Source organism: Melospiza melodia, chromosome 1, assembly GCF_035770615.1.
Source record: "Melospiza melodia melodia isolate bMelMel2 chromosome 1, bMelMel2.pri, whole genome shotgun sequence".
Classification (NCBI taxonomy): domain Eukaryota; kingdom Metazoa; phylum Chordata; class Aves; order Passeriformes; family Passerellidae; genus Melospiza; species Melospiza melodia.
The window spans coordinates 32,890,018-32,915,333 of record NC_086194.1 but is presented as its reverse complement, the minus strand read 5'-3'; the positions used below and the strand labels follow the sequence as shown (position 1 = coordinate 32,915,333).

The 25,316-nt window shown below is 38.2% G+C and overlaps 1 protein-coding gene and 1 long non-coding RNA gene across 4 annotated transcripts; both read left to right on the top strand.

The window, feature by feature from the left end:
• Positions 1–105: 105 nt before the first annotated feature.
• On the top strand, positions 106–24,367 carry TRA2A (transformer 2 alpha homolog). Of its 3 annotated transcripts, none has more exons than XM_063153212.1 (8): positions 106–314; positions 9,197–9,330; positions 10,874–11,033; positions 13,511–13,699; positions 21,789–21,904; positions 22,338–22,445; positions 23,142–23,209; positions 23,388–24,367. In XM_063153212.1, exons 1-8 carry the CDS (start codon positions 279–281, stop codon positions 23,396–23,398), a joined length of 822 nt encoding a protein of 273 aa, XP_063009282.1. In that variant the 5' UTR covers positions 106–278; the 3' UTR covers positions 23,399–24,367. The 3 variants fall into 3 exon arrangements, with proteins under 3 accessions (XP_063009282.1, XP_063009274.1, XP_063009265.1); XM_063153204.1 differs by having other exon boundaries at positions 108–314; positions 10,868–11,033; positions 22,341–22,445; XM_063153195.1 differs by having other exon boundaries at positions 108–314; positions 10,868–11,033.
• LOC134416511 (uncharacterized) lies at positions 323–8,493 on the top strand. Its single transcript, XR_010027287.1, has 2 exons — positions 323–2,017; positions 2,927–8,493. It is a non-coding gene; the product is annotated as an uncharacterized LOC134416511 (long non-coding RNA).
• Positions 24,368–25,316: the final 949 nt, after the last annotated feature.

The window sequence follows — 25,316 nt, the reverse complement described above, 5'->3', positions numbered from 1 at the left end:
ACGCATGCGCGGCGGGTCTCCCCGCAGCGCTCGTCGCCTCCTTTGTGATGGGCGGGCGCGGCCCCGCCCCGAGCGCGGTGCCGGGCGCAGACGGAGCGGCCGCGGCGGCGCCATTTTGCGGCGGTGCGGGAGGCGCGGGCGGGAGGTGGTTGTGGTGGTAGTGCCCGTAATAGCGGCAATAGCGGTAACGGTGGCGGTAACAGCGGCCGTGGGTGTTGTTGCTAATCGGGACTAGCGTCCCCCTTTCGCCCCAGCCCCTTGGCCAGGACTCTGCCGACATGAGCGACGTGGAGGAGAACAACTTCGAGGGGAGGGTGAGTGGCCTCCCCTGCGCGGGCCGTGTCGCGGGGGGGATCGGACCCGGGGGCGGTGGGTGGCGGCACTCGGCGTCCTCGGGCCTAGCGGGGGTGGGGGCAGCGCATCTTGGCTCTAAAATGGCTCCTTCGGGCGCCCGAGGCTTGCCTGGGCCGTGGGTGACGACCCGGGTCCCTCTCCGCTGCCCGCGTCTCTCCTCACACGGTCCCTGCTCCCATCGCCCCGGCGGGCTGAGGGCGCCGGCTCCCGGTGCTGCGGGCCGGCCCCTGCCCAGCCAGCGCAGGCTGAGCCTGTGCAGACAGCGCTGCTGGAGCCCCGGGGTTCCTCCCCGCTGCTCTGCTCCCTTCCCGCGGTCCGGAGCCGCCTGCTTGCCGCCGGGCCCGGGGGTCGCTGTCCTGCCCGTTCCCGCTCCCCGGCCGGGCCGCCGGGGCCTCCTCCCGCCCGAAAGAGGAGGGAGCCGCGCGTCCTTTTGTGCGAGGGGAGCGGTGTCTCCTGGCTGGGAGCTGCCTCGGGCCGGGCCCCCTCCGCCACTGGGGAGCTCCGGCCGTCGTTATTAAACCATTGAAAGTCATCGATCGTGCAGCTGAAGGCTTCCAGCGAGCTGCTGTGGCTTTGTAACCTCGTTAGGCCTGTGTCTTCCCTCTGATGGCTGCGGGTTTTCACGTACACGTGTGACAGGTCCCTTCCATTTTTATTGTTTTTGTGGTTTTGGGGTTTTTTTTTAGTGATGATCAAGGCAAGCAGGGATTAGAAGCTGCTTGAAACAGGAACAAAATGTGTGCTCCTCCATCACAATTTACTTTTTTTTTTTTAATTTTGCAGAGGTTTTCTTTTTGTTTGTTCTTTTAAGAGATTTTTTTAGAAGAACACCTGAGCATCCCCTTGGTGACTCTGATGATCCAGCGACAGCAGCCTTGCAGTTACATACATAGCTGCTGTCTGGGGAAACAAGCAATAAAATCTTGGAAAAACGGCATTACCTTCCACAAATTATTTTTGCATTACTATTGTTGCCATTTTTGTGGTGATTAAAAAACAATCTATAGACTGCAAGTTCTTTACCTAGCTATGCAATAACTGCTGCTGCTTCCTCGCGTGAGGTAAACAAAACCTTGCCTTGTGTTGATTGCTTGGACAAAAGGTGGCTGGGTAGCTAAGCAGTATTGGGGTAAATAAACAGATCTTTGAAGGGGAAACAGCTAAGTTTCAGAAACTTGAGCAGTGAGCGTGCTTGGTTGCTTTTTTTCTCTTTTTTAAGATGACAGTAATCTCCCATTTTACAGTCAAGATTTGTAACTTTAAGGGTTATTTTCTTGTCTGTATGCCTAGTGTGGGTTATTGTGAGGAAAGAAATTGAGTTAGGTTAGTTGTCAGAACATCGGTATTGGGCTCTTTGATGGGTCTGTTGTTTTTGTTACAAAGCTGTTACAGCTCTGGACTTTCAGCATTTCTGCACACCACCTCCTTCCAGATGTAGAAGTAAAATGTTGTGAGAGAGCATGAAGTCTGAAAAGTCCTACAGTAGCAGTTTCTGTGACTTCTGCTTATCAGTTGTTCTGTTTTTTTTGTTTTTTGTGATGGAAAATTTACCTGTTGGAAAGAACTGCTGACTCTGTTGAGTGTTCATTTGGAAAACTTCGTTTGTTTTTGCTCCCTACACTGAAATTCGCAATCAATAAGGCATGCCTGAGCATAATGGCAGGTACTTGATTGATTTCTAGTTGGGAGTTTTGTGGTTCTACTGAAGAACATTTGTAAGCCTTTCTGTTTTTTTTTTTTTTCTTCAGTAATACTGCTTTGTTGTGATGGTACTAACATTCTTGAAATAAGGAACTCTATTTCAGAGTAATGCTTTGTTTTTTATTTCCATTGGAAGTGCTCACAGGCATAAAATGAAGCAGCTAGAACTTTGAGGCTGTAGTGTTTAGTCTGCTATTCCCAGTCAGACAGGACTGTCAGACACTGAATGTCCTGCTGCTTCAGTTTGCTGCATCCAGGCACTGGGCACTGAGAGGAAAGCAGAAGCTTTCATTGAGAGAGAGAACTGCAGAAACTGCAAGGAAGTTTGTAAAGAACCTGTTTTCATGGAATTTGGCACGAATAAGAATTCTGAGTACCCTTTCAATTCTTCCACCCCCTGTCAGTTTAAGTGCTAATTAGTGTGATGTGTTTTTAAAAACTGAATGCGAGAGAGGAAGGGTGTTTTAAGTTTAGTTTAAGGTCTTTTATATTTCATCTGTGTAAATGCATGTTGTCCCAAAAGCACTTCAGTGAAAGTTGAGTATCAGCAGAATTGTTTTAAATGCTAATTTTATCAACAGTAAGATACTGTATGTGCTTTGCCTCTAATTTATGATTTTAAAATCATATTAACTTGTCTGAATAGGCTATTAATAATGATGGAAATAACTTTCAATTAAATTGCTTAGTTTGTACTCTTTAAAACTTCCATTTCTAAAGTATTGTGTGTGAAATCATTGTAGAGCTTTTCCTTCTTGAACTGACTCCTTTATTGACTTTTTTTTTTTTTAAAGCACATGTTTATCAAATATGCTCAGACTAATCAACATCTGCTCTGGTTTTCTGTCATTTTGTTTCAACTTGTTTCAAGCAAGTTCAACTTTGTTTCAAGCAAGTTCTGTGTTAAGACTGTGCCTGGTTGAACAGAAGAAAGCCCCCTCCTCAAGCAAGGTGATTTAATAGAAAGAAATTTACAGAGGAATTAAAAATACAGTGGATGTGCTAGAGCTAAGTTTATGGACATTAAGAATAATAAAATATTTTAAATTGTGTTTCTTATCCAGTGACTTGGCTTTGGAAACATCAAAGTATTTTATCACCATTGAATGTTTTTTGTGAGCAGATTAGACAAATGAGGTTTTTTTATCTTTTATTTCTGTCAGATGGCAGGTAACTCTTACTTCCTTTCATATTTTTTGTTATTTTTTTATTAGGCTATTGTTTATTTGGTGTTCAATCCGTGGTGCAACTTTAGATGTTTCCCAGAGCAATGAACAGAAGGGAGTCTGAACAAACCTGCACTTGAGTAGCTCCACTTGAAACTTTGATCAGTTTTTTCTGTTGAGCTTCTGGTAACATTTAATTTCTGTAATCTTAACCGTTTAGTAGTTTTCTCCAGTATTAATGTGTTGTTTGTCTACATAGGCAAAACCTTTTATCACCACAAAGGTAAAATTCCATTTTACAACTCTGTATTGATTGGCTTCCTTCTAATGGTGCTGCTGTGTGCAGGGTCTTACAGTGGAATAAATAGTGTAATGCAATAAACCACTTCAAGAAATGCAGCGGTTTGCACGTGGCCCATCCTGCTGAAGGGAGGGTGCAGATTTCACAGGTACACAAGTGGCTTTTGGGTTAGTTCAGCTGGGAGAGTGCCTTGTGTTTGCTTCCTGAAGTTTGGATGCAAAATACCTAGATACCTACGAATTACCCAACTGATCAACTTTGAGATTATTTCTTTGGCAAAAAAAGCCCCAAGGGCTTGCTTAGCTATTGTGTTACACCTCTCCTGCAGTGGCAGCCTGCCACCTCTGTGGAAAGGAAGGAATGTTGCTTCCCACACCTTTTCAAACACCAGCACAATGGACTGCTGGTGCTCAGGCCTTGTGCATTCCCTTGGAGAGTGCTGTGATCGCCCTGCAGCGGCTGATGACAGTGTGTGTGAGGCTTTTCTTCTGCAAGCCTGATTTTTCATTGTTATTGTTTTAATCAAGCTTCATAAATTTTGCATTGTTCTGGACCTTGCCAGCTAGGAAAACCGCTCCTTTTGAACACGTTTTTTTTGCTGTCTTCCGTGTCTGGTAGAGGAATGACTACAGAACCCTCCCTTAAGAGGTGACTTTCAAGCCTCAGTGAGAAGATGAGCTTGTAATTTCAAAAAGTTTATTGCTGAAGCCTTTTCTTTCTTTTCATAAGTGGGATCATTGAGAAATACATAAAGTTTGCTTATGTTAGTAACTTTTAAAATATCCATGTCTTCTAGGTAGCAACTTAAAAGATGCTTTTTATACAGAAGCTTATTATGTGTACTATTGACATAGTCATAGAAGATTAGCTAATTAAGGGATCCATTTTTTTTTTTTAGTATAATGACAGATCACAGTATGAAACAAAAAGGATTTAACTTCTGAGTTTCAAAGAAGGTTGGTAGATTCCTGCCAAAATATAATCTTGTCCTCATAAATGGGATGTCACTAGCTTAACACTTTTATCTGGTGAATGTGGGCTGCTGCTAAATTCATGTTTCTTTTTTGACTGCTTATATTTTTCTGTCCCTTTTTAATAGAGTTTGACTTCATTTATTTTTTTTAGTTTGGGCAGGAGTTTTTAACAAGATTTTTGGAAATGGTATTGCTCGACCACTTGTCCTATCCTTTTCTTTTCACTCCAGGTCAATTGAATTTCACCTGAAATTTCTGTGGGATTTAATATTTTGGGGGTTTTTTCCCATGCTTTGCTATAGAAAGCTTAGTTTAAACTTATGTCATTATTTTTAGTTAGCATCTCACTCTAAATTTTAATAGCCTTTCATCATACTCTGAAATTGTAAGGTGAGAGTTAGGGTAAGGAATGACAAGTTCAGGACAGAAGAGTAGTGTGAAAGAACATGAGATTGTTTTGGTTGGTTGGTTTGACAAAGGGGTTGGTTGGTTGGTCACTTGTTTGTTTTGTTTGTTGTGGGTGCCCCCCCCCCCCCCCCCGTGTTCTTTATCATACCTTCTTTTGATGGGTGGTAAATGGAAAGTACTTCTTCAAGACTTCTGCAGTTCTCCTCTGTATAGAAGTGTTTAAATGCTTTTAAAACAGTAATGACATTGGAAAGTGGGATTTCTTTTGAAAGACTCAAGGAATTTAAGTGGTAGATAGAACTTTTTGATCAGTTAAGCAGTTTTATCAGTATGGATGAAATACATGGACTGACTGATGCCTGGCTCAGATGGATCATCTGAAGTTGTTGGTAGTTGCTCAGTGTTGGGGTTTATGTGATCATGGAGTAGTGGGGGTGGAGGAGACATCACTTTGGTTTGTTACTTCCTGGGAATGAAGGAAGATAACAAGGATTAAAATACTCCTCAGTACTCTCTTAAAATGCGCAGCTAGAAGCATTTAATCCAGAGAATCAGTAACTGAATCTGCAAATTTTTTTTATTTTTGTGTTTGTCTACAATTTTGGCTCCAAGTTCCAATTCTTGGTGAATCATTAGTCCCATTTCCTGGTGTGTATTTGAGGAAACCACTACATCTTACTCTGAAGAAGCACACTCTTACAACTGAGTTCAGTTTTTTGTAATTACTTTTGGCAGGGGGGAGGGTGTTTGGGGTTTTTTGTGTGGGTGGGTTTTTGGTGTTTTGGGGAGAGGTGTTTCCTGGAAAAGTGTTAGTGGCAGATGCAGGGTTTATTTTGAAAGACAAGTCTGATCTGAAGAGTATTATGAAGTTCTATTTCTTTTCCTGCAGACTCTAGTGGCAGCAAACTTAGATAGTTTGACATGGGGATAGTGAATTATCTGCCTACAAGTTTGCAAGGGTGAAAGTAGTGACTGGACAGCTGCATAAGGAAGCCCAAGGCTTTAAGATAGGTACTGTCTGTAGGAAGGTGGTGGGATGAGGAGCTGAGTTTACACTGAGTCTCATCTGTGGCCCTTGAATGACTAAGGGTCTTTAGGACAGAAAGATGAGAAAGTGGTGCTGACGATCCAAAGTGCAACTCTAGTGTTTTCTCTCCTACACAATATTTAGTTTCTGTGGTAATAACAGAGCTAAGATGAGAATGCATAGGTTGCTTTAAGCTGGTACAAAATTGAGGTATTTCAGTGCATTGGGGTAATAGAGTTGTCTGCTTTCTTATGTTAAAGATGACATACTAAGAGTGTTGAGTACTTTTGTCATACATATTGCAGAATGGATATAAGTGGTTCATGAAGAACAATTGGGTTGTTCTGTGGTGTAGACTAATATACAGCTTGCTAATTGTTTGATTATAGTGGTAAGTAGAGAAGAAAAATTCTCTAAAATCTCTCTTGGTGATTCCTTGAAGCTCTGAATCCCTTAATCCCTGCCTGTAGTTTTGCTGATATAAATATTACTAGGCACTTTCTCAGCATCATCCTTAAGTCCTTAAACTTTTGCAAGTTATTGTGATTCTCTCAGTCTCCTTTAGAAGCATTGTAGGAATTGTAACTAGGTGAACTATGTTGCATTAGAAGATGAGATGTAATTGCTTCCCAGTGACAGTGTGCAACTGCTCTCAGGTAATCTCTCTTCAGCTGCAGCTTATATCCACAGTTACTTGGTTGAGGAAGGTCAGAATCTCTGAGAATTTACATGGTCCCCTCTGTCACAGCAGTTTTCAAGTTGTGTATTTGTGAATATAACCCATAAGGGACTAAACCAGGTAATTTCATATAGGTTAATTTGGAAGTATGTAATATTTGCTTTTGTCAACTTTATATAGATTTGGTGTCATAGCTGATATTATTAAAGACTCTATGGGTGGTATTGTAAGATGCTTCAGTTGAACAGCTAAGAACACTAAGCTGACTTGAGCAATTGTGTCCATGGTACTTTTGGCACCTCCCAACACTTATAGATTGTGCAGGATCTGGGGATGGGGTGGGGGTTGTATTTTTGTTCTAGTTTCCAGAGTTCCCGTTCAAGAATTGATCTTTCAGATGTAAAAAGTATGGACAATGCAGTATCCTTATGAAGAAGGAGTGTCTGAGGAGGGTGAATTCTTTGTCTTTTATATTCAAGGGTGTTTTTTAAAATCTGATGTAACTTTGAATGTGTTTCTTTATTACTGATCATTTTTTACTAGGGAGAGAAATACAAATAGTTCCCAGAGAAATTGGCAGTTGTTGCAAGTGATGAGTTATAAAGAGAAGAATTTAGGAGGCTGTCAGACATTGAAGAGTACAAAGAGGCGAGGTGATAAAAAAGTAATGTTAGTGGTTATAAGAGAAATTTTTGTTTATTGCAAACAGTGAATTCCAAATGTCAAGCCACCGAATTTGGTAATATTTACAGGCATGTACATAATTTATTTCAGTGAAGTCCTGTAGTTAGCTCAGTACATAGCTATCCTCGTAAGGCTTGTATGGGCTGCCATTCACAGCCAAGCTTTGAATTTTGCCTTCATTATTAAAGTTTGGCAATGCCTGTCATCCTAGTAGGTGACATTCTCCATGTGTCCTTTGTCCTTTTTATTGAGGTAAAGGGGAATGGTAGTGTGGCTGCAATAATTGTTAGTAAGGAGCTTCTCAGGTTCTATTTCTGGTGAATTTACTGTCTGGAAATATGAAGACAGCATCTTTGAAAAAGAACCCAGCCCAAGGTAGTGAAGAATTTTAACTGCAAAAGAAACTGCAAATGTGGACAAAGGGGATAGAGTAAGAAAGAGAAAAAATTATGAAGACAGTCAGACGGAGAAATCGTGCAAATAAACCTGAAATGTGACACCTGTGGGAGGGGAACTTGGTATGCATTTTTCATTAAGTGTTTTGTGAAGTTACAAATGTATATAGCATACTGTTCTGTAGGGGTTTCTATAGCTAAGCTCCCTAGAAATGCTGTACACTATAAAATGTGAGGAAATCCTAACCTGCTCTTTGTTTGCTTGTTTTCCTAGTTTTTCTCTTGTGTGCCTTACCATGCAAGAAAAAAACCCCTCCTGTTTTTACTTCTGTTGGATTGCTTTAACTATACGGTTCTACATCTTAGTTTATATGGATTATATAAGGAAAACAGGATAACAATGAGGAAGAAAAAGTAGCAAGAATAATAATTTATTTTGCTTATACCTATATGCATGTGTTTTGTGAGTAAGTATGTGCATAGATAGGTTTTGACTGGAAATCTTTGGCCATTCTGTTGAATTGAATGTCTTAGTAATCTGTAGGAGTAAAATTTGGGATATTTAATACTGAGAAGCACATAGTTATTATTTTAGGGGGGGGAATCACTGATATCAACGCTTCAATATATTTGTGCTAATTAGTTTTTAGTGTATCTATGTATCTTACAAAAAAATCTCAGAGGGGAGGAGGGTAGCTTTGCAAATGCAGTAAAACACTGAGAACTCAGTAAGCTTATTGTTAGAACATAGACACTTATACAGTTTTAAAGATAATTTTTTTAAAAAGTTGTTTTATAAAATAGTTTCTTGCACTTTACCTGCTGGCTTTTCAATTTGGTAGATAACATCTGAACTCCAGCAGAGTTTTATAATCCCCACGTGCTTAAATATACTAAATGTTCTTTTTCCATTAAGGTTAATGTTCGTGAAGAAATTGAAGAGTTTTTTCCAAGAATGTGGAAGATAAATCAAGATAAAAGAAGGCTAATGAAAAGTATTAAAGATCAGAAAATTAAAATTGAATGGGGGAAAAAATTGAACAGAAGATTGGTCAGATAGAAGCACTTGAATATTTTTTTAAGGCTATAATGAATTGTTTGAATTGGGGAAGAATACACGAAGTATGAAAAATGAAAAACTCAATGAAGAATGAAGAAAAGTAGAAAGCAAGAGTGAAGTAGAATTAAAAGAATCTGGAAGAATGAATGGGTCCTAGGTTAAGTAAATGTATGGTTTATGTTCCAGTGTCTGTATGATCAAGTTGTAGATGAATTTGCATGATTACTTAGTTAATAGAGAATTGGTGATCTGGTTCAAGCAGGGACCTATTTGAGGCAAGCATACAATATTAACAGTGGGTTAGCAAAACGAAATTTGTTTTGGAGGGTATTGCCTAACCATTTGTTTTTCAGGAGCAATCAATATAATAGAATTACTGTACTTTAAATGTTAGGAGTTAGGCATTTACACAACCAATACCATTTTTAATACTGTCTTTTTTGTTAGGAGTCTCGCTCCCAGTCAAAATCTCCAGCTGGGAGTCCTGCTCGTGTAAAATCAGAGAGCAGGTCAGGATCTCGCAGTCCATCGAGGGCTTCCAAACACTCTGAGTCGCACTCTAGGTCAAGATCAAAATCAAGGTAAGTTCAGAAAGTTATTCATGTCAGCTCAGTGTTACTGCTGTTGTTTTGGTAGGTTGGTGAAGTTTCTTTTCCTCTGTTGTAAAAATTACAAATTTTTTGGGACGTATCAACAGGGATATGTTAATTTGCCTGTTTGTGCTCATACAGGCGGACAAAGTTGGGAAATGATTTCATGGGTACAAATAGAGAAAATACTATAATTAAAAGTAGCAATGTAGAAATCACAGCTGAAATATGTAGGTTTCTCTCTTCCAGAAGATAGAAAATGGATTGCATTTCAATTTTGTGAAGCTGCTTCCTTCTCCTGAAATTGTTTATGGGGGAATTCTTGTGTGGACCTTTCCTTTAGGGGGGAAGTAAAAAAAGTCAAGTGCGACCTGGTGCAAAGGCATCAGGGTTACATAAAAAGAGTAAGCTGTCTAACTATTGGAAATACTGGAAAACAGTGTTTGTGAATGTTCTGGACATTCTTTCATTGGAGGCTTTAAAAAAATAATCAAAAACTATGTCTTGCATTGAGTGCAGTCTTAATTTATGAGAGTTTTAAGATTTAAATTCATTTTTCAATGCTGCACATGTCTTCTCTGTCCTTCTCTACCCCAAGTATGGATGTGTGGAGGTAAAGCTTTATAGCTTTCAGGTCTGATGGAGCTTGCATGGATCGGAAGAGAAATGTCTTAGGCTTTTTTCTCTAAATATGCCATAAATATTACCTGGTTTATGTTACCTATCTTCTCTATTCCCTTTTAGCAACATATTGATGAAAATGGGGAAAGCTGCTGAATCTTTCTTTTACCAACCATGAGAGAAAACAGGAAACAGCATTTGTAGCACTAGAAGGGAAAGAGGAATAGTCTTAACGCTGTCTCTCCTTCCCAGTTCTTGGGAGAGATCAGTAATACATCTTCTCCATCTATACACTTTATACCAGAGCAACTGAAAGAGTTGCTGTGCTCTGAATTGCCGAAGTTCAACTCATGTTACAGTTTCTTGCAGTGTTTAGCCAGGTGATTACCTACCTGTTTTAAACAGCTTATTATCAGCAAGGCATTTGCAAAGAAGTGTTTGAGGATTAGAGCAGATGTTTGGGGTTTGCTTTTTTTTTGGTCTGGAGTAATTTTCATGCCTAGACAAACTTTACTTGTAGATATTGCAGCACTGTAGTCCTGCCAGATATTTCAATTTTTCAGTCAAAATAGTACTTTATAGTGTGGCATATCTAGTTTCTGTGCCACTGTGCAGTTGTTACAGCCAAGCTGATGTAAGTTTAAACTCTGAAATTGCTGAAAGCTGTTGTGAATATAATCCTCAGTGTATGTCAGAAGTACTCTCAAAGAGTTAAAAATGGTGCTACTGAGCAGGTTATTAGAGATCCATGCAATCTTTAGGTATGCAAGGTAGAAAAAGCTTAATGGGTTTAATATTGTAGACACCATCTAAGAAAAGATTTTTCTCTAGAAGATGTACTGTTTAGAGTTCAATAAATGATGGCCATACACATTTGCCCTGACTGGAGGCTCTCTGTTTGTCGAAGATCCAGGTCCAGAAGACATTCGCACAGACGTTACACCCGTTCCAGATCCCATTCTCATTCCCATAGGCGACGCTCTCGAAGCAGATCGTACACGCCAGAGTACCGGCGGCGCAGGAGCCGCAGTCACTCGCCAATGTCCAACAGGAGAAGGCACACTGGCAGCAGAGTATGTCATGTTCAGAAATGCTGAGTATCGACACAACAATTGCTCCTTGTATCAGGGTAGCCCAGGTTACTGCAGGCTGAGTTTGACCTGCTGGTTTGTCGCTGGAGGATACAGGGATTGGATGGGAGTGGGGGTATGTGTGGTGCAATCTCTGTCCTTACTTCCTGGACCTGCAACTAACTGGCAGGGAAGTTGTAGAATTTAATTGAAAAACATTCTATTGAAAGTCAGTATGTGCACGTATGGTGACATTTGGCTTCAGTCAGCTCTAGAAGTTAAGCTGTTCTGATTTTTTTTGTTGTTGTTAAAAATTATTTAACCTTTACAAAAATGAGACCACATCTGTGTATGCTGGCAACCTGAAAGTATTGATAAGATTGACATAGGGATCCATAGAAGGAAATTCCCATGTGTTTATTTGCTTATAGAGCATATGTTGGAGGTTGCTTGTGATTTTAGGCTTCTGATTGTTTCATTTGATTTACCTTGAAGTAAAGCCTTGTGTTATTAGGTAATAAGTAAATCTTTATAGTAGACTAGAAAAATTTACATTTGTGGAAAGGACGTGCAGTAAGTCTTTCAAAATATAGATGAGAGGTGTCTCTGTATGAGCAGGAGGAAGTATAGCTACACCAACCAAAATCTAAAATACTAATCCTGTCATTCCGAGATTTCTCCTTGTGTCCTTCTTTGTAACAGCAGAGTGGTTGGGGTTGAGAATTGGAAAGCAATTTTGCCACTTCTTTTGTTGTAGAGAGAGCTTGCATACTGGGTTGATGGGAGGCAGTACAAGAACCTAATACAGAAGTTGCCCTTTAGTCATCCACAATCATTTTAGGCCTTCCAGTGGTGGTGATGCAGTTGTCACTTGGCACTTAGGGTCTGCAGACTGATCTCAGTAGTCTCTTGCCTTGGAAGAATTCATGGGGTTTAAGTGTAAGAGGGATGTTAAAAACATGCAACAGGTATGGATGTGGGGAGGAATTTACCTGAACAATTGTTTAAATGACAGATTTCATTATACTTAGAGGATTTTAGTAATAAAATTAGTATAGTTGCCAGTGCCATTGAAATATGGAGTAAAAAATACAAATCTTGATGTGTATAGTTCAAACTTTTGAGTTACAAACTGCCAAGTCTTGTGCTCTTTAGCTATAATGTGGAGTTGCAGAATATTCATGTCTTAAAACAGAAGTTTGAACTTTGACAAATGGAAAGAAAGGAATTTCAAATATATGAATAGTGCAGGCATCTTATTTTCAGAATAGGTTCCTGAGCAAATGTGCTGAAAAAAATATGACAGAAGATCTAAACCTTTTCAGTCTTTGAATCAGGCTGAAAAGCAGGCACTGAGGCATAAATTATAATTCATAGATGACTTACTGAAACTGAAATACAACTTTCAGTTGTGTCAGCTTCTAGTTGTTATTTTGGCAGAAACAATAAATCTCTGTGCTTGTTGCTGGTGTTTTAAATTGCCGCATCTGGTAGTACAGGTGCCAGACACCTAACTGAAAAACATGAAAAACATTTTGACCAAAATAATCTTACAGGGGATTTGGCATTAGATACAAATTCTCTGGCATGTAAAGAAATTTTGAACCTAAAAGACAACTTGTACCTTGTACTATTACATATTTGACTTTGTCTAGATGAAGTGAATTTTTTTAAGTATCCCACATCATGATAGAGAGTGAAGTTTTGTGCTAAAGAAACATGCATGCTGTTGGATTACAGTTTCACAGAACTGGCCTTCAACACTTGTTGCTCTCTAGATGAAAGAATCGGGTGCCTTTCATCCAGTTTACAAGTGGAAAGATTAACTTACAAGTGTAAATATTGACTTTCAGTATACTGGATAGGAAATGCTGAGGTGGAGGAAGTTTCAGTAGGAGCTAGATGATAGTTCAGTTGCCTGTGCTTAGGCGCTCAGGTGCTCCCATGCAGTGTGGGCAGCTGGAGGCAGTGTGCGCTCACAGTGCCTGTGATGACCATGCAAGAGGGCTGAAGGTGGGAGTTCAGGCTGGCTGACCTGTCTGCAGCACGGATTTGTGTGTGCTGTCTGCCCCTTGGTAGTTTAAATATGAATACTAGTAACATGGGTTCCTCTTCTTCTGTAGCTTTTCTGTATATCAGAATGTTAATTTTTATCGACTGCTTTTTACCAACATGAGAAACTTGTCTTGGTGGTCTTTTTTCTAAAATTAAAACCATTGAAAGTAGTTGCTTTTTGAAACAATCTTACAATTAGAATGATAACTGTTAATGTGTTAAACTGTGTATTACCTGTTTAGTTTTCTTCAGATTAAATTTTTTATAATTTATAATTTTTGATATAAGAATATTCAAATTTTAATAATTTTTTAGAGACGAAAACTAATTGTTTATTGGAGATCCATGCAATCTTTAGGTGTGCAAGGTAGAGAAAGCTTAATGGGTTTAATAAAACTAATTGAGTTGAACATTTGTGTTACCAGGCTAATCCAGATCCCAATACCTGTCTTGGAGTGTTTGGTCTCAGTTTGTACACTACTGAGAGAGATTTACGTGAAGTCTTCTCCCGTTACGGACCTCTCACTGGTGTCAATGTGGTTTATGATCAGCGGACTGGACGGTCAAGAGGATTTGCTTTTGTTTATTTTGAGAGAATTGATGACTCTAAAGAGGTAAATGCATGCTTTGCTACTTTTTTCAGGTGTGCTCTTTATGCATTATCTTCATTAACTGTCTGTAAAAAAAGACAACAAGCTTTTGAGTGTGTATTCACTAGCACATTCTCACACTGAGATTAATTTTAAATCTTTTTGTTCAAGCAATGTGGCAGTTCTAAACAAATGAAGCATTTGAGTTCAGGTACATGGGCAGATACTGAGCATAAGCTTATGCTCAATATCTTAAATATATTAAATATCATATTAAATCACCAATGAGCTCTGGACTTTGATTTTAGTCTGTTACTTCAAAATGCAAATAAATCTTTAAGGCTTCTATATCCCAAGTATTTTTGAGATATTTTGGAAGTTAAAGTTTTAAGTTGTTTTCTGAAGTAAAATTCTGGTGATTCCTTGTGTATTTTCTCCTTTTAGGCATGTTATTGTACATTTGAAAAACAGTGGGGTTTGTCTCAATTTGTGCCTTGGCCAGTTGCTTTCCTTTTGTTTAACAGGTAGCTGTTAATAGCCAGACAGAGTTGTTAGTATAATAGATCTGTAAGGAAAGAATCAAAGAATATGAACAGCAGCCTGTGTTATGATCCACCACAATTTACATTAAGCAGTAGTTTTTTTGTCCCTATAATGATACCGTGAACTTTACCACGTTTACTGAAATTCCTAGATAAAGTTGCTATTAAAAGTAAATACACCCTCTAAAAACTACTTAAGGTCTGCGTTGTGTGCATCTCTTTCTTTGGGACAGACTTCATCTTGTTCATGGATTAATAGGTTTGGGCAGATGTGCTGTTTGATTCTGTGTGCATTTGCCAGGTTTTATTTATAAGGAGATATTAAATACGACTCCTCTCTTTATAGATCATTTAGTATTGAAGGCAGGGAGAATGACAGCTCTGGAACCTATCAGGAGCTGACAAATAAGAATGCTGCTGCTACTTGATGATAATTAAATGAAAAAAAAACTTGGATTACTTGATTGAACTAAGTTCTTGTGTTTGACTTCTGGTATGATCCAGAATCAGTTTATGGAAAGAGTAGTCTTGTAGATGTATATATGTGTGCTTGTTGCAAGTTACAGAGGTAAGTAAAAGGACACAAAGCTTCCTTTAGTGTCCCTTCTGTATTCTCCTGCAGTCTCAGTTGGAGAGGTTGATCGAGAGACTAATGGGATGGATAGCTGTATATCCAGCTGTCTTTGATGGCCTGCTCTGTTCTCACTTCTAGACTTGTATTTCTTTGCACACTGAATTTGTTGGGATTTTGAAAAAGTGGCTATTTTCTAAAACATTTTGCATCTGAAATATTTGCACAGTATTCCTTGGCACATCCATGTACCAGTCTTGTCTGCTGGTACAGCTTTTTTTCTTTTTTTTTTTTCTTTTCTTTTTTTTTTAAAAAGCTTCATATGTCCTTAGAGGTAGGTTTTTTTCCCTGGTTGCCATGGGCAATGGTCATGCGTGATACCATGCATTTCTGAAAATGTTCCATGTAAATAGCATGAAGTAATTTGTTTAGCATAAAGCTGTTTTGGCAGATGCTATGAAATTGGAATGCAAAGGAAATCAAAAAGAGATGTTACTTCCATTCAGAAATACAGATGTAAAGATTAGGGCCTTAAGCAGGAACCAAAATAATTTGGAATGTAATTAAACCCATTTTTCTTTTCTCCAACGGATTGGTGCCTGAAAAGGGGGAAAGGATGCAAACTCTCCCAATACCTGGAATTTAAATAACTGAAATATTTTGGCAAAAAGGACAGAAGCAAAACTTGTTTATTTGACTTATTTCATGAACCTTGAGGACAAATTTGAAGATGACAGTAAGTGGCAGCTGGTGTAGAAAAAGGGGAGATATATAAAGTAGGTATATACAGACATATAGCTAGACAGCTGTAGGTGTGAAATTTTGCAGTGTTCTTCTTCTGTAGAAGAACACTGAAAGAAATGTAGCATTCTGTGTTTGGAAGATATGCATACTCAACTTTTCAGACTAAAGGTAATGACACTTGAATTACTTCTGTTCTGAGTAACTAACTCCTCTTAAAAATAATAATAATTTTTAAAACTCCAACCAACCAAGAACCATAACCAGAATCCCAAACCTTCAACATCCAAAACATGTAAATAAAGAGATGATATATTGAACTAAATTACAACCCCATATAAAGATAGATGGATTAAATGAGAGTAGAACTCTAGAGAAAAAGTTGGATTTTTCATAGTCTCTACTATTGCCCTTCAGAAAGGCTAGCATAGGGAAGCTTCTCAGCAGACCTGCTCTGAAATACAGGTAATACTAAAATTTTACATCAAATTAATTGTGAGTAGGTATGTTTAAGCTTTCATAATTTAAAGATTAATTACTGTCAGTTGTGCATGGATTCTCGTGCAGCTAAAAATCCCTCAGGATCTTTGTCATCCTACCACTTTTACAAACTGGATCAGTTATTGAAGTAAAGTGTTGCTGTGAGTGGTGATTCTGAAACCAAGTTGTGCAGTGGCCATATGGTGGTAAAGATATTTTAAGTTGTCAACTAGATCGATGTATTGGAACTCCAAAGACAATGTAAAATAGCATTTCTTAAAGGTGATACTTCTCAGTGTCCTAAAAATACAGAAGGGGCAGTTTTAAAGTGTATTTTTACTTTAACTGTTCTAAAATTTCAGATTATGACACCATAGCAGCCTTGTTGTTAGCTGTTCATGAGCATCTTGATTATAAAGAGGAACAGAAGCTTCGCTTTTGATAACTACTACACAGAGAAGCTGCCAAAGCATCACAGTAGCTTCAGACATTCCACTACAACAGGACTGAGAAAGAAGTTTTCAAAGCATGTGTCCAGTCCAGGAGATTTCTTGTAGAATATGTTCTATTCTCTTTGAAACCCTGCCAAGGTTAAGATGAAACTTCATGATCAGACAGAAGGTTCCTTTTCCATCAGATGTCTTTTATTGCATAGTGTTTGCAAAATAACACTCTACTGGATTCTTAGGGTTTGATCCATATTGAAGATGCTGTGGACACTGTCTTGAGTTCAAAGTGTGATAGCAGACAGTACATGTCAAGGACTGATGGATGTCTAGGAAACAACTGATGAGTGTCTAATGATTGTATGGGAACCTGAGGATTTGCTCTGCCAATGTTCTTGTCTGTCAGCTTGTTCAAAGCCTGTTTGAAAAGCTTCTGTCATTATGTGCCTGTTTTTAGAATGGGTATATAGTGGGTGTAATTTATTGTAAAGTTATTTTATTTCAAGAAGTTGTTGGTTTTTTAAAAATATTTAGTATTGCTTTTTTGCCTTAGGTGGTGCAGTGTCTTGTCTTGGCCACCCTTTTCCAAGTCCTCAGAATGTGCAAGTCCTTTGTGTGTGCACCATGCAAAGGGCAGTATCTGTAAACATCTGTTCAAGACTTGTTTCTCACACTCTCTTAGGTAGTCTTCAGTGTTGTAATATTGTTTTGCAATGTTTTCACTAAATTATAGAGAATATTCATCTGCCCATCACGTAAGGACTTTCCTTCTGTGTTTAAGAGGATTACTAACTTCTGTGTACTAGGATGAGAAAAAAATTAGGTTGATGGAGGAGGAATTGATTGTGTCAGGGTTTTACTTAACAGTAAGTTGAGAAAATCATGAGTGAAAAGTGCTGGCTGTTCTAGGGACGTGGTTCTTACTACAGTTACCAGGGATGTCATATGCTGCTAAACCAACTTTTCAGTAGCTCAGACTGTGAAGTGTTAGTTGTTTCAACTGAGGCTACTATGAATGTACTGTCTGTAGGAGGAACTCATCTAAGAAGCATCAGCTACAGCAGCTGTTGGCAATATGGAATTTTCTAATGCTAGTTAGGTGTTCTTCAGAAAGTTTTGAGCATCTTTTCAGAACCATTTTCTGAAGTGCTGTTCATTAACGATCAACACAAACCAGTAACATCATTCAGTTGCCAAAAACCAGAATAATAATGGAATTTATCAGTTCAACTTGAAAAACATAAAATGTGTGGTGCAAGCAGACTAGCTTAGAACCAATGTTATTGAACAAAACTCCCATGGCTTGTTGAAAAAATGGTTTAAGTATTGTTCATGGTATCAAAAAAACCCCTTGATATACCAGACAGAAAAGAGCACTAGAAGGTCTCAGATGTTTGGAATTACAAGTTACAGACTTCTGGAGACTCTGAAATACCATGAAGTTGCTAATACTTGTAGAAACATCCAGTTCTTCATTCTGGTTCTCTAAAATCCTGTGTTTCTTGACTGTGAAGCTCTACAGTATGCTTTAAAAATAATACATTGAATCCATCAATGCTGAAGCTCATAATTGTATATGTTTAAAAGTTGTCATTGAAATCTCAAACTAGAGAATGTAAATTGAATGTTGTTTGAAAGTGAAATGGATACTCGAATTGAACTTGGCAGACTGCAGCAAGTGTAAAAAGATAAGTTTCTTTGTTAATTCCATCAGATTGTTTTTTCAGAATTTTTTTCAGTTGTTCTCAGTAAATCCAGAAGTGAATGAGTAATCAGTTACTGGAGGGGAGAATCTAATCCATTGTGTCTTTCATCCCTTGCTGTACCTGTGATGGAATGGAGATGATGTTTTTTTCAGTGTCATTAAATGCAATAGACAAGAACTTCGAGTAAAAAACAAACAAAGAAACCCCCAAAACTACAGTGAGGAAAAAAAAAGGCAGTACTTTGGGAGGTTATTTTTAAGTTGTGAGAACATATTTTCAAAATAAGTCACAATATAAACTGCTTGTGTTTGGCTATTTAAGCATATTCAGTCTGTATGTTGTTAACTTTGTAGTGATTGAAAGTTATTGAAATAGTTATCTTAATTTTTTTAGTGAATTCTTGGTTAACTAATACCAGCCACCCATGTAAGTTTGCGCATTTAATTAAAAGTTGTGTTTCCAAACTTGTTTTACTCTATCTACCTAATTGGTCATACATATAGAAAACAGTACATATTGCATTAAATATCAAATGACCTTGAAATCTTTCTTAAATTTATTGCTTTCTGACTTTTTTGAGCGACTGGAGATGATACTGTAGTTCGGGAACTGCCCATTTGGTAAAAATAACACCTTATAGATAATCAGTTTTCTTCTTATGGATAGTCTGCTGAAGGTTTAAAACTCCAAAACTTTAAAAATGTGATCCAAGATTGAACCTATGCCATTCCCAGTCCTAGTTCTGTGTTCTGACTGCAAACATGTAGGTGTGTATTCTAGCCTACAAAAATCAAGTTTTCCATAGAATTTGCAACTAGAATTATTATTATATGTTTATAGGAATGCTATGTTCTTGCGTACTGCCCTCTTGCAAAGGCCATGCAAGTCTTTTAACAACATTCAGATATTTGGAAAATAATCTCGGTTGTAATAAAAATAGATTGTTGACTGTTTCTAAGAGGGTATTGTGTGTCTTAAAATCCAATATTATTTGATTTCTTTCTTTTTAAAGTTTCATTTCATCATCTTAAACAGTATTTGAGAATTTATTGAACAGTATTTGAGAATCTGGCGTTTTTAGAGATAATATGTAATTTTTTCTCTTTGACACTGAAATATTCTTAACATGGCTGTCATGCACACCCAAAACCATCAAGAAAAGGAAAGTGAAATTTGTTTTGAATATGACATGCAGTAAGAAAATTTTGTGAAACCCCAAAGCTTTCTTGTAAACTACTTTAACTTTCAATAAAGCGCAGAAGCAGCAGTGATTAGGATCACTTGCATATTTTTACAGCCTTCATACAAAATAAATACTGTTGTATCAGTTACATGAACTCAGGTTTTCAGAGAGGGCTTTTTGTCATCTTGCAGCAGTCCTTACCTAATAATGCCAGCATAAGCACTTCAGAGACCCAGAGGTGTGCAGTTAAGAGTGGTGCAGAGAATCTTCTCTTTAGAAGCAATTTCCAGTTGCTAATTACTGAATATGAGTGATCTATACTATTAATTGTAGGTTTTGGCCTTCCTGTTTGGGGCTGCAGTCAGAACTATGAGGCTTTATTGGTTTTGTCTATCTATTAAAGATTTTCTCTATTTAAAATTTTTTAGTTGGCAATTATTGCTAACAGCTGTAAAAGGAAAATGTTTTAATATTTGGTAGGACATTAGATATTATGACTAGGGTGTCAGGAGTTCTGTGCAGTCTGGTAACCATGATCTTTATACACTGAAATGTAACACATTTCCTGGTATTTCTAAAACAAACAGCCAGCTCTCAAAATTAATTCTTCATTTCTCTTGCTGGTATGTTGGTCTTCTCTATGCTGCTCCCTCTGTCAAAGAATTCTTCCTCTGGAAGAGGTGTTTGTTGGCTTAACTGAATAAGACAAACACGCCAGATGTTCTGTATTTGAGGTGGCTTGTCAGCTAAGCTTATTATTCTGAAAGTTGTTGACTGGACTTGAAAATGCCATGCTGCAGAAAATTTCTTACAGTTTAACTTACTGCATTTCCAGAAAGATGTGTTTCATCACAGAGGTAATTTTTCAGCCAGATATTTGCAGCCTTCATTGTTAGGCTTGTGCGCACACACTTTCCTAGGATGCACACACAGATTTATTTTCATTTATATCATCCTTTTGGGGAAAAAAAAGTGTTAAGGCTAGAAGACTAAAGCTGAGGAATGTGTTTTAGTCACAAAATATACCTGAGTGTATATTGAAAGACTTGAAATGCTCTTTGCTGTGCCTTGCAGTTGGCTAAATGTAGTTAGTTTTGTACAGGAATACAAATCACTAGGTGGCGATATAGTATGGACACAAACAGCATTACTAAAATACTAACTCTCAATAAATACATCAGTGATCATCAGTCACCTCCAGTCTGGACACAGCAGTTAAATCATATGGATATCAGGTTTCTGTATCTCCTTTACAATTTGTATTTAAGTTCAGTGAGGCTCTTGTTAGAGTTGAGATTTTTGAATAAATGCTTTATTATTAAAAAGAAGAAAAAAAGTTCTCTGTTTAGAGCCACCTTCATGTTTTGAGGTTGTGTCTTGTTTTTTGTAGATAAAAAAATAGCAAAGTGGTTATGTTCTTTAACTCAAGATTGTAACAGCGTCTCTTCTCCAGACATGAAAAATTGAAATAATATGTATTGGACTAAGTGCTGTGCTTAGTGTTGAGAAGTAAGTGGTGTGTATTGGTATTTCAGGGAGCAGATAACAAAAGCTATTAAAATTCAAAAAGCAAATTTAAAAAAAACCATTTCAAGTCCATCATTAGCTTTTAAAATTAATTGTTGTGGATTTGTTGGGGTTTGGGTTTTTAGGTTATTTTTGCATGAATGTAAATCTCAAAAGTTCACTGTGCTCCTTTGAATAGCTTACTTTGATGGTTTGAGTTTAAAGGCCATTGTATTGATTCTCAGAGTGGAGGAGCTGGGGCTGGAACACCCAGCGAGTGCGTGCAGGGGCTGCGGGCAGCTCTGAAGGCACGGGCGTCTGAGCGCAGAGCCTTGTGTGTATCACTTAAGCGAGCTGCTATTGTGAGAGGGAGTGGGGAGGAAGGTTGTAATTAGGTATCCATGTAGGCTGAACCCGCCATTTTACTAAGCTCTGCTGAAGTAGGTCCTTGTAAGGGAGATGGCAGGAGGCTGGGAGAGCATGAAATGGCAGCCGACGAGCAGTAATCCGGCCATATGCACCCTACAGGAAGCCACTGTTTTGCACAGCTTTTGAATCCGCCCGTCCCCTCTGGGGCAGAGACGGCGCTGGGAAAGATGCAGCTTTCAGAAAAAAGCTGGTTTGACTTTCAGTTTGCCTTTCAGATGGGTAGAAGATAAAGTCTAGGGAGAGTGGCTGTGTTAGTGGTTAGCCTGTGCTCCCTTAAGCAGGATTGAGAGTCGCATTAGTTCGGCCCCCCAGTGCAGCCCTGTAACACCACCGGCACACAGGCATGGGGACAAGAGATGAGCCAGTCGCCACAGTGGGGCACTAGTAACCAGTCTAAACAAGACCAGTTCCGGGCTTGTTTTTCTGGTGGAAAATGTGTTTGTGCATAGCCTTCCATAGTTACCAGTAGGTTGCAGATGTCACATCCCTGTTCCTTGTCTCTCCTGCAGGCAATGGAGCATGCAAATGGAATGGAGCTGGATGGCAGAAGGATTCGAGTGGATTATTCAATCACCAAAAGAGCACATACACCCACCCCAGGCATCTACATGGGCAGGCCAACACAGTGAGTTTGGTGGATTTAAACTGAATGCTAGATTCTGTTTCAAGAAATTACTAACACACACCTCTTAAATCCTACTGTTGTTTATTGTATCTTGATTTGTAGAAATATTGAAGGACCTGTTAATAAAAAATAATGTCCAGCATGATCAATTAATGTATCCTTAGCCTGCTGAAATACTAAGGTGCCCATTTGCCTTTGATTTTGATGGGAATTACCATCAAATCCCTCGTTTTTCTGGGAGATTTTGAACGTGTTTTTATGTAACTACTTTGTCTGTATATTTTTGTGATACAGTCTTAAGTGTCTGATTTACTACAAGACCACTTATAAATATTTTAAATCATTTATATTTATCTACCTAATAATTTAACTCAAGATGAAGACTAGATATATGAAGGGGGTTTTGTTTTTGTTTTTTCTTTTCCCCTAATAGCAGTGGAGGAGGTGGTGGCGGTGGAGCGGGTCGTCGCCGGGACTCATACTATGATAGGGGGTATGACAGAGGATATGACAGATATGAAGAATATGACTACAGATACAGGTACCTTATCTTTATTTCATTTCTGTAACAGTGGATTTGTTGGAAAGTCAGATGACAAAACGTACTCAGTTTGTAGCAATATTCTGCATACAAGTCTGTTATGTGTTAGAGCCTCATTCCCTTAGGTTTTATGGGACTGAAGTAGTCAGAATATTCAGTGTTTATGTAATTTGGTTTTTCTGTTGGGCAAGGGGTTAATTTTGCTGTGTTAAGGAGGTGTAGACTATGTATCCCAGGAATCAAGTGGACAGATAAAAAGGGAACTAATTTTTCTATGCTGTATATAGAACCAGGGACAGCTGATACACACTGCTGTTTAAAAAGGGATTATTTGTAGATGGGATTTTTAATGCTTGACATTTCATAACCATCTTGCTGTTTTGAAAGTTATCTGGTTTCAGAGAATGTTGTTCAACAAGAATTGTAGGCATCTGGAAAAGCACTTTGTGTTTGTAAGGCTAGTGAGAGTTTATTAAATTCTTTGTCTGGGAATATCTTAGAGTTTAAACACATCAAATAGAGAAATATAAAAGCATTTGTTAAATGACCATAAGCCACAGCCAAATAAAGCAGAAATCATTCATGCAGGCCAAGTCTTTCAGTGCTAAGGAAGTGGTTCTGTTCTGTAGAAGTGATGTGAATAAGGCTCCTTTCATAATGGATGTTGTTTGGTTTCTTTTTTAATTTCCTTTAAAGGAGACGATCACCATCGCCCTATTATAGTCGATACCGATCGCGATCAAGATCCCGTTCCTATAGTCCAAGTAAGTAAATACAAGTGAATAAACAGGATCTGGCTGACATAAACGTTGTTACATGAATTGTCAATGGGAGTTCTGAATGTGAAAGCAAAAAAAGTTGGGCACAGTTAAGTTGAGAAAATGTGTACAGTTAGTTTATGATTGTGTAATTAGTAATTGTGTCACCTTTTGTTTTTTCCAGGGCGCTATTGAAGATCAGAAGAGTTACAGTTGAGGACTTGATTTTTAAATACAAAGTTCAGATCTTTAGCTTCCCTACTGCTTTCCCTTCCATCTTCCCTTTCTTGTCCTCCTTCCAGCTCTTTCACAAGTCTTTGGTTCATTTAGAATATACATATTTTCAGTTGAAGTATTCCTATTTTCCACCCCTTCTTATTGTAATACTCTTAAATATTGTAATTGTTGTAGTTTTTGTGTAGTAAAATATCTTGAGCAAAAAAATAGAAAACCCCAAAGTGCTGATACATTTTGGAAGTCATTCCTATTTTATTTCTAAAACAGTTGGACTCCTGACTAATCAGAAGAGAGCATTGATATTTTTAAAGCTTGCATGTCATATGTAGTATACACACTCGGATACTTTAACATAAACCTGCATTTCCAAGTAACTTGTTAATCTTTCTGTTAAAATGTTTACCTATTACTTTGATAAACAAGTAATGACTTTGAGTCTTTTCTGTAATGATAAATTTGCTTAGATAGTCATGAACCAGAGGATTTTTAAAATTTTTTTTTGTCAAGTAGTTGCTTTGAAAGTAGACTATTTGAGCTAGATCAGAGTTTGGTATTTGACTGACTGGGAGAATAGATCCTTGTACACTCAAAATTAAGGCTGTGTGTTTTATAGAAAAAAGTTTCTGGATTGCTACACAGTGGGTAACAGTTGAAATTGAAATTGTTAAATTCCTGGGGTCTTTGTGGTATTTCATTGAATATTTCCTCTTAATTGGTGCAAGAGAAAAATATTTATTGAACATAGCAATTAGTTATATAATTTGCTGTTCATGAAAGAAAAAATGGCCAATTTTTTGGTATTGAAATAATGATGGAGCAAGTTTTGTTTCCAGTCCTTTTTGAACTTTTGGAAGTATGGATGGAAAAACCTACAGCTATGTGTAAAGCTTTTTTTTTCCCCTCAATAAAAGTTAAGTCCACTGATAATGTGGTTTCTTGTCTTTCATTCTGTGTCTTGTGTCACTTTGGAACGTCGATTAAACAGTACTTGATACTGGGGTGTGGATGATAAAGTCGGCTTTTACCTGTCTTTTCAGGAGCCTTGTCTTCCCTGAGAATCAGTATGTGTTTATTTGGGATGGCTAAGCTGGGTGGGTAGTCCAGCTTTCTCTTGTGCCATCCTTGTCACTTGCTGGAGTTGTGGTGAGGTGGTGGAATAAGAGAAACCCTGTTGACTTTGTTTAGTTTTCTGACAAGTGGCTGGTTGAATGTTGATATTGCCACGCCAAAAGGAATACAACCAAAAAGCCCTTGCAGCAAATTTTCATCCTGATTGTCAGGGAAGGCCACCAAAAGAGTTTATCATGATTCTAGGAGTATAAGTGTATGAAATGTAATTGCATTTGCTGTTTCTGTGTTGGTGCCAGGAACTATTAAGAAGTAGTTAAAAGAAACACCAGCACACATCTTTAAAGCTTGATGGAATATGCCAGAAAAATTGGTGACAAAACAAGTTCTAACTGGTTATTGCTCAATACCTTTGAATCCATGATGTCTTACCATAAATTTCAGTTGGAAATTCTTAGTAAATTGAAAGCAGAGTAACTGAAACACTGAAGCCAAATCTTTCAACTCTGATGAATTTACCTGTATTAATTGGTGATCCAGACAAATTAGGAAATGTTAAGAAAATTTTTCTCTGTAAACCAAAGTCCCAATATCTCAAGATAAAGAACTTTTGGTATATTTAATTTTGGTTTTGTTCTTCCAAACCATGGAAAGCAGTGTGCAGAAACAGTGAGTTAGCCAGTGTGACACCTAGGCACAAGGACTGCAAGGAGGATCCAGGGAGCTTACAGGCCTATTGGTCTGACCTTGGTGCCCAGGATGGTTATGGAGCAGCTGTCTTGAGTGCCATCACACATACAGGACAACT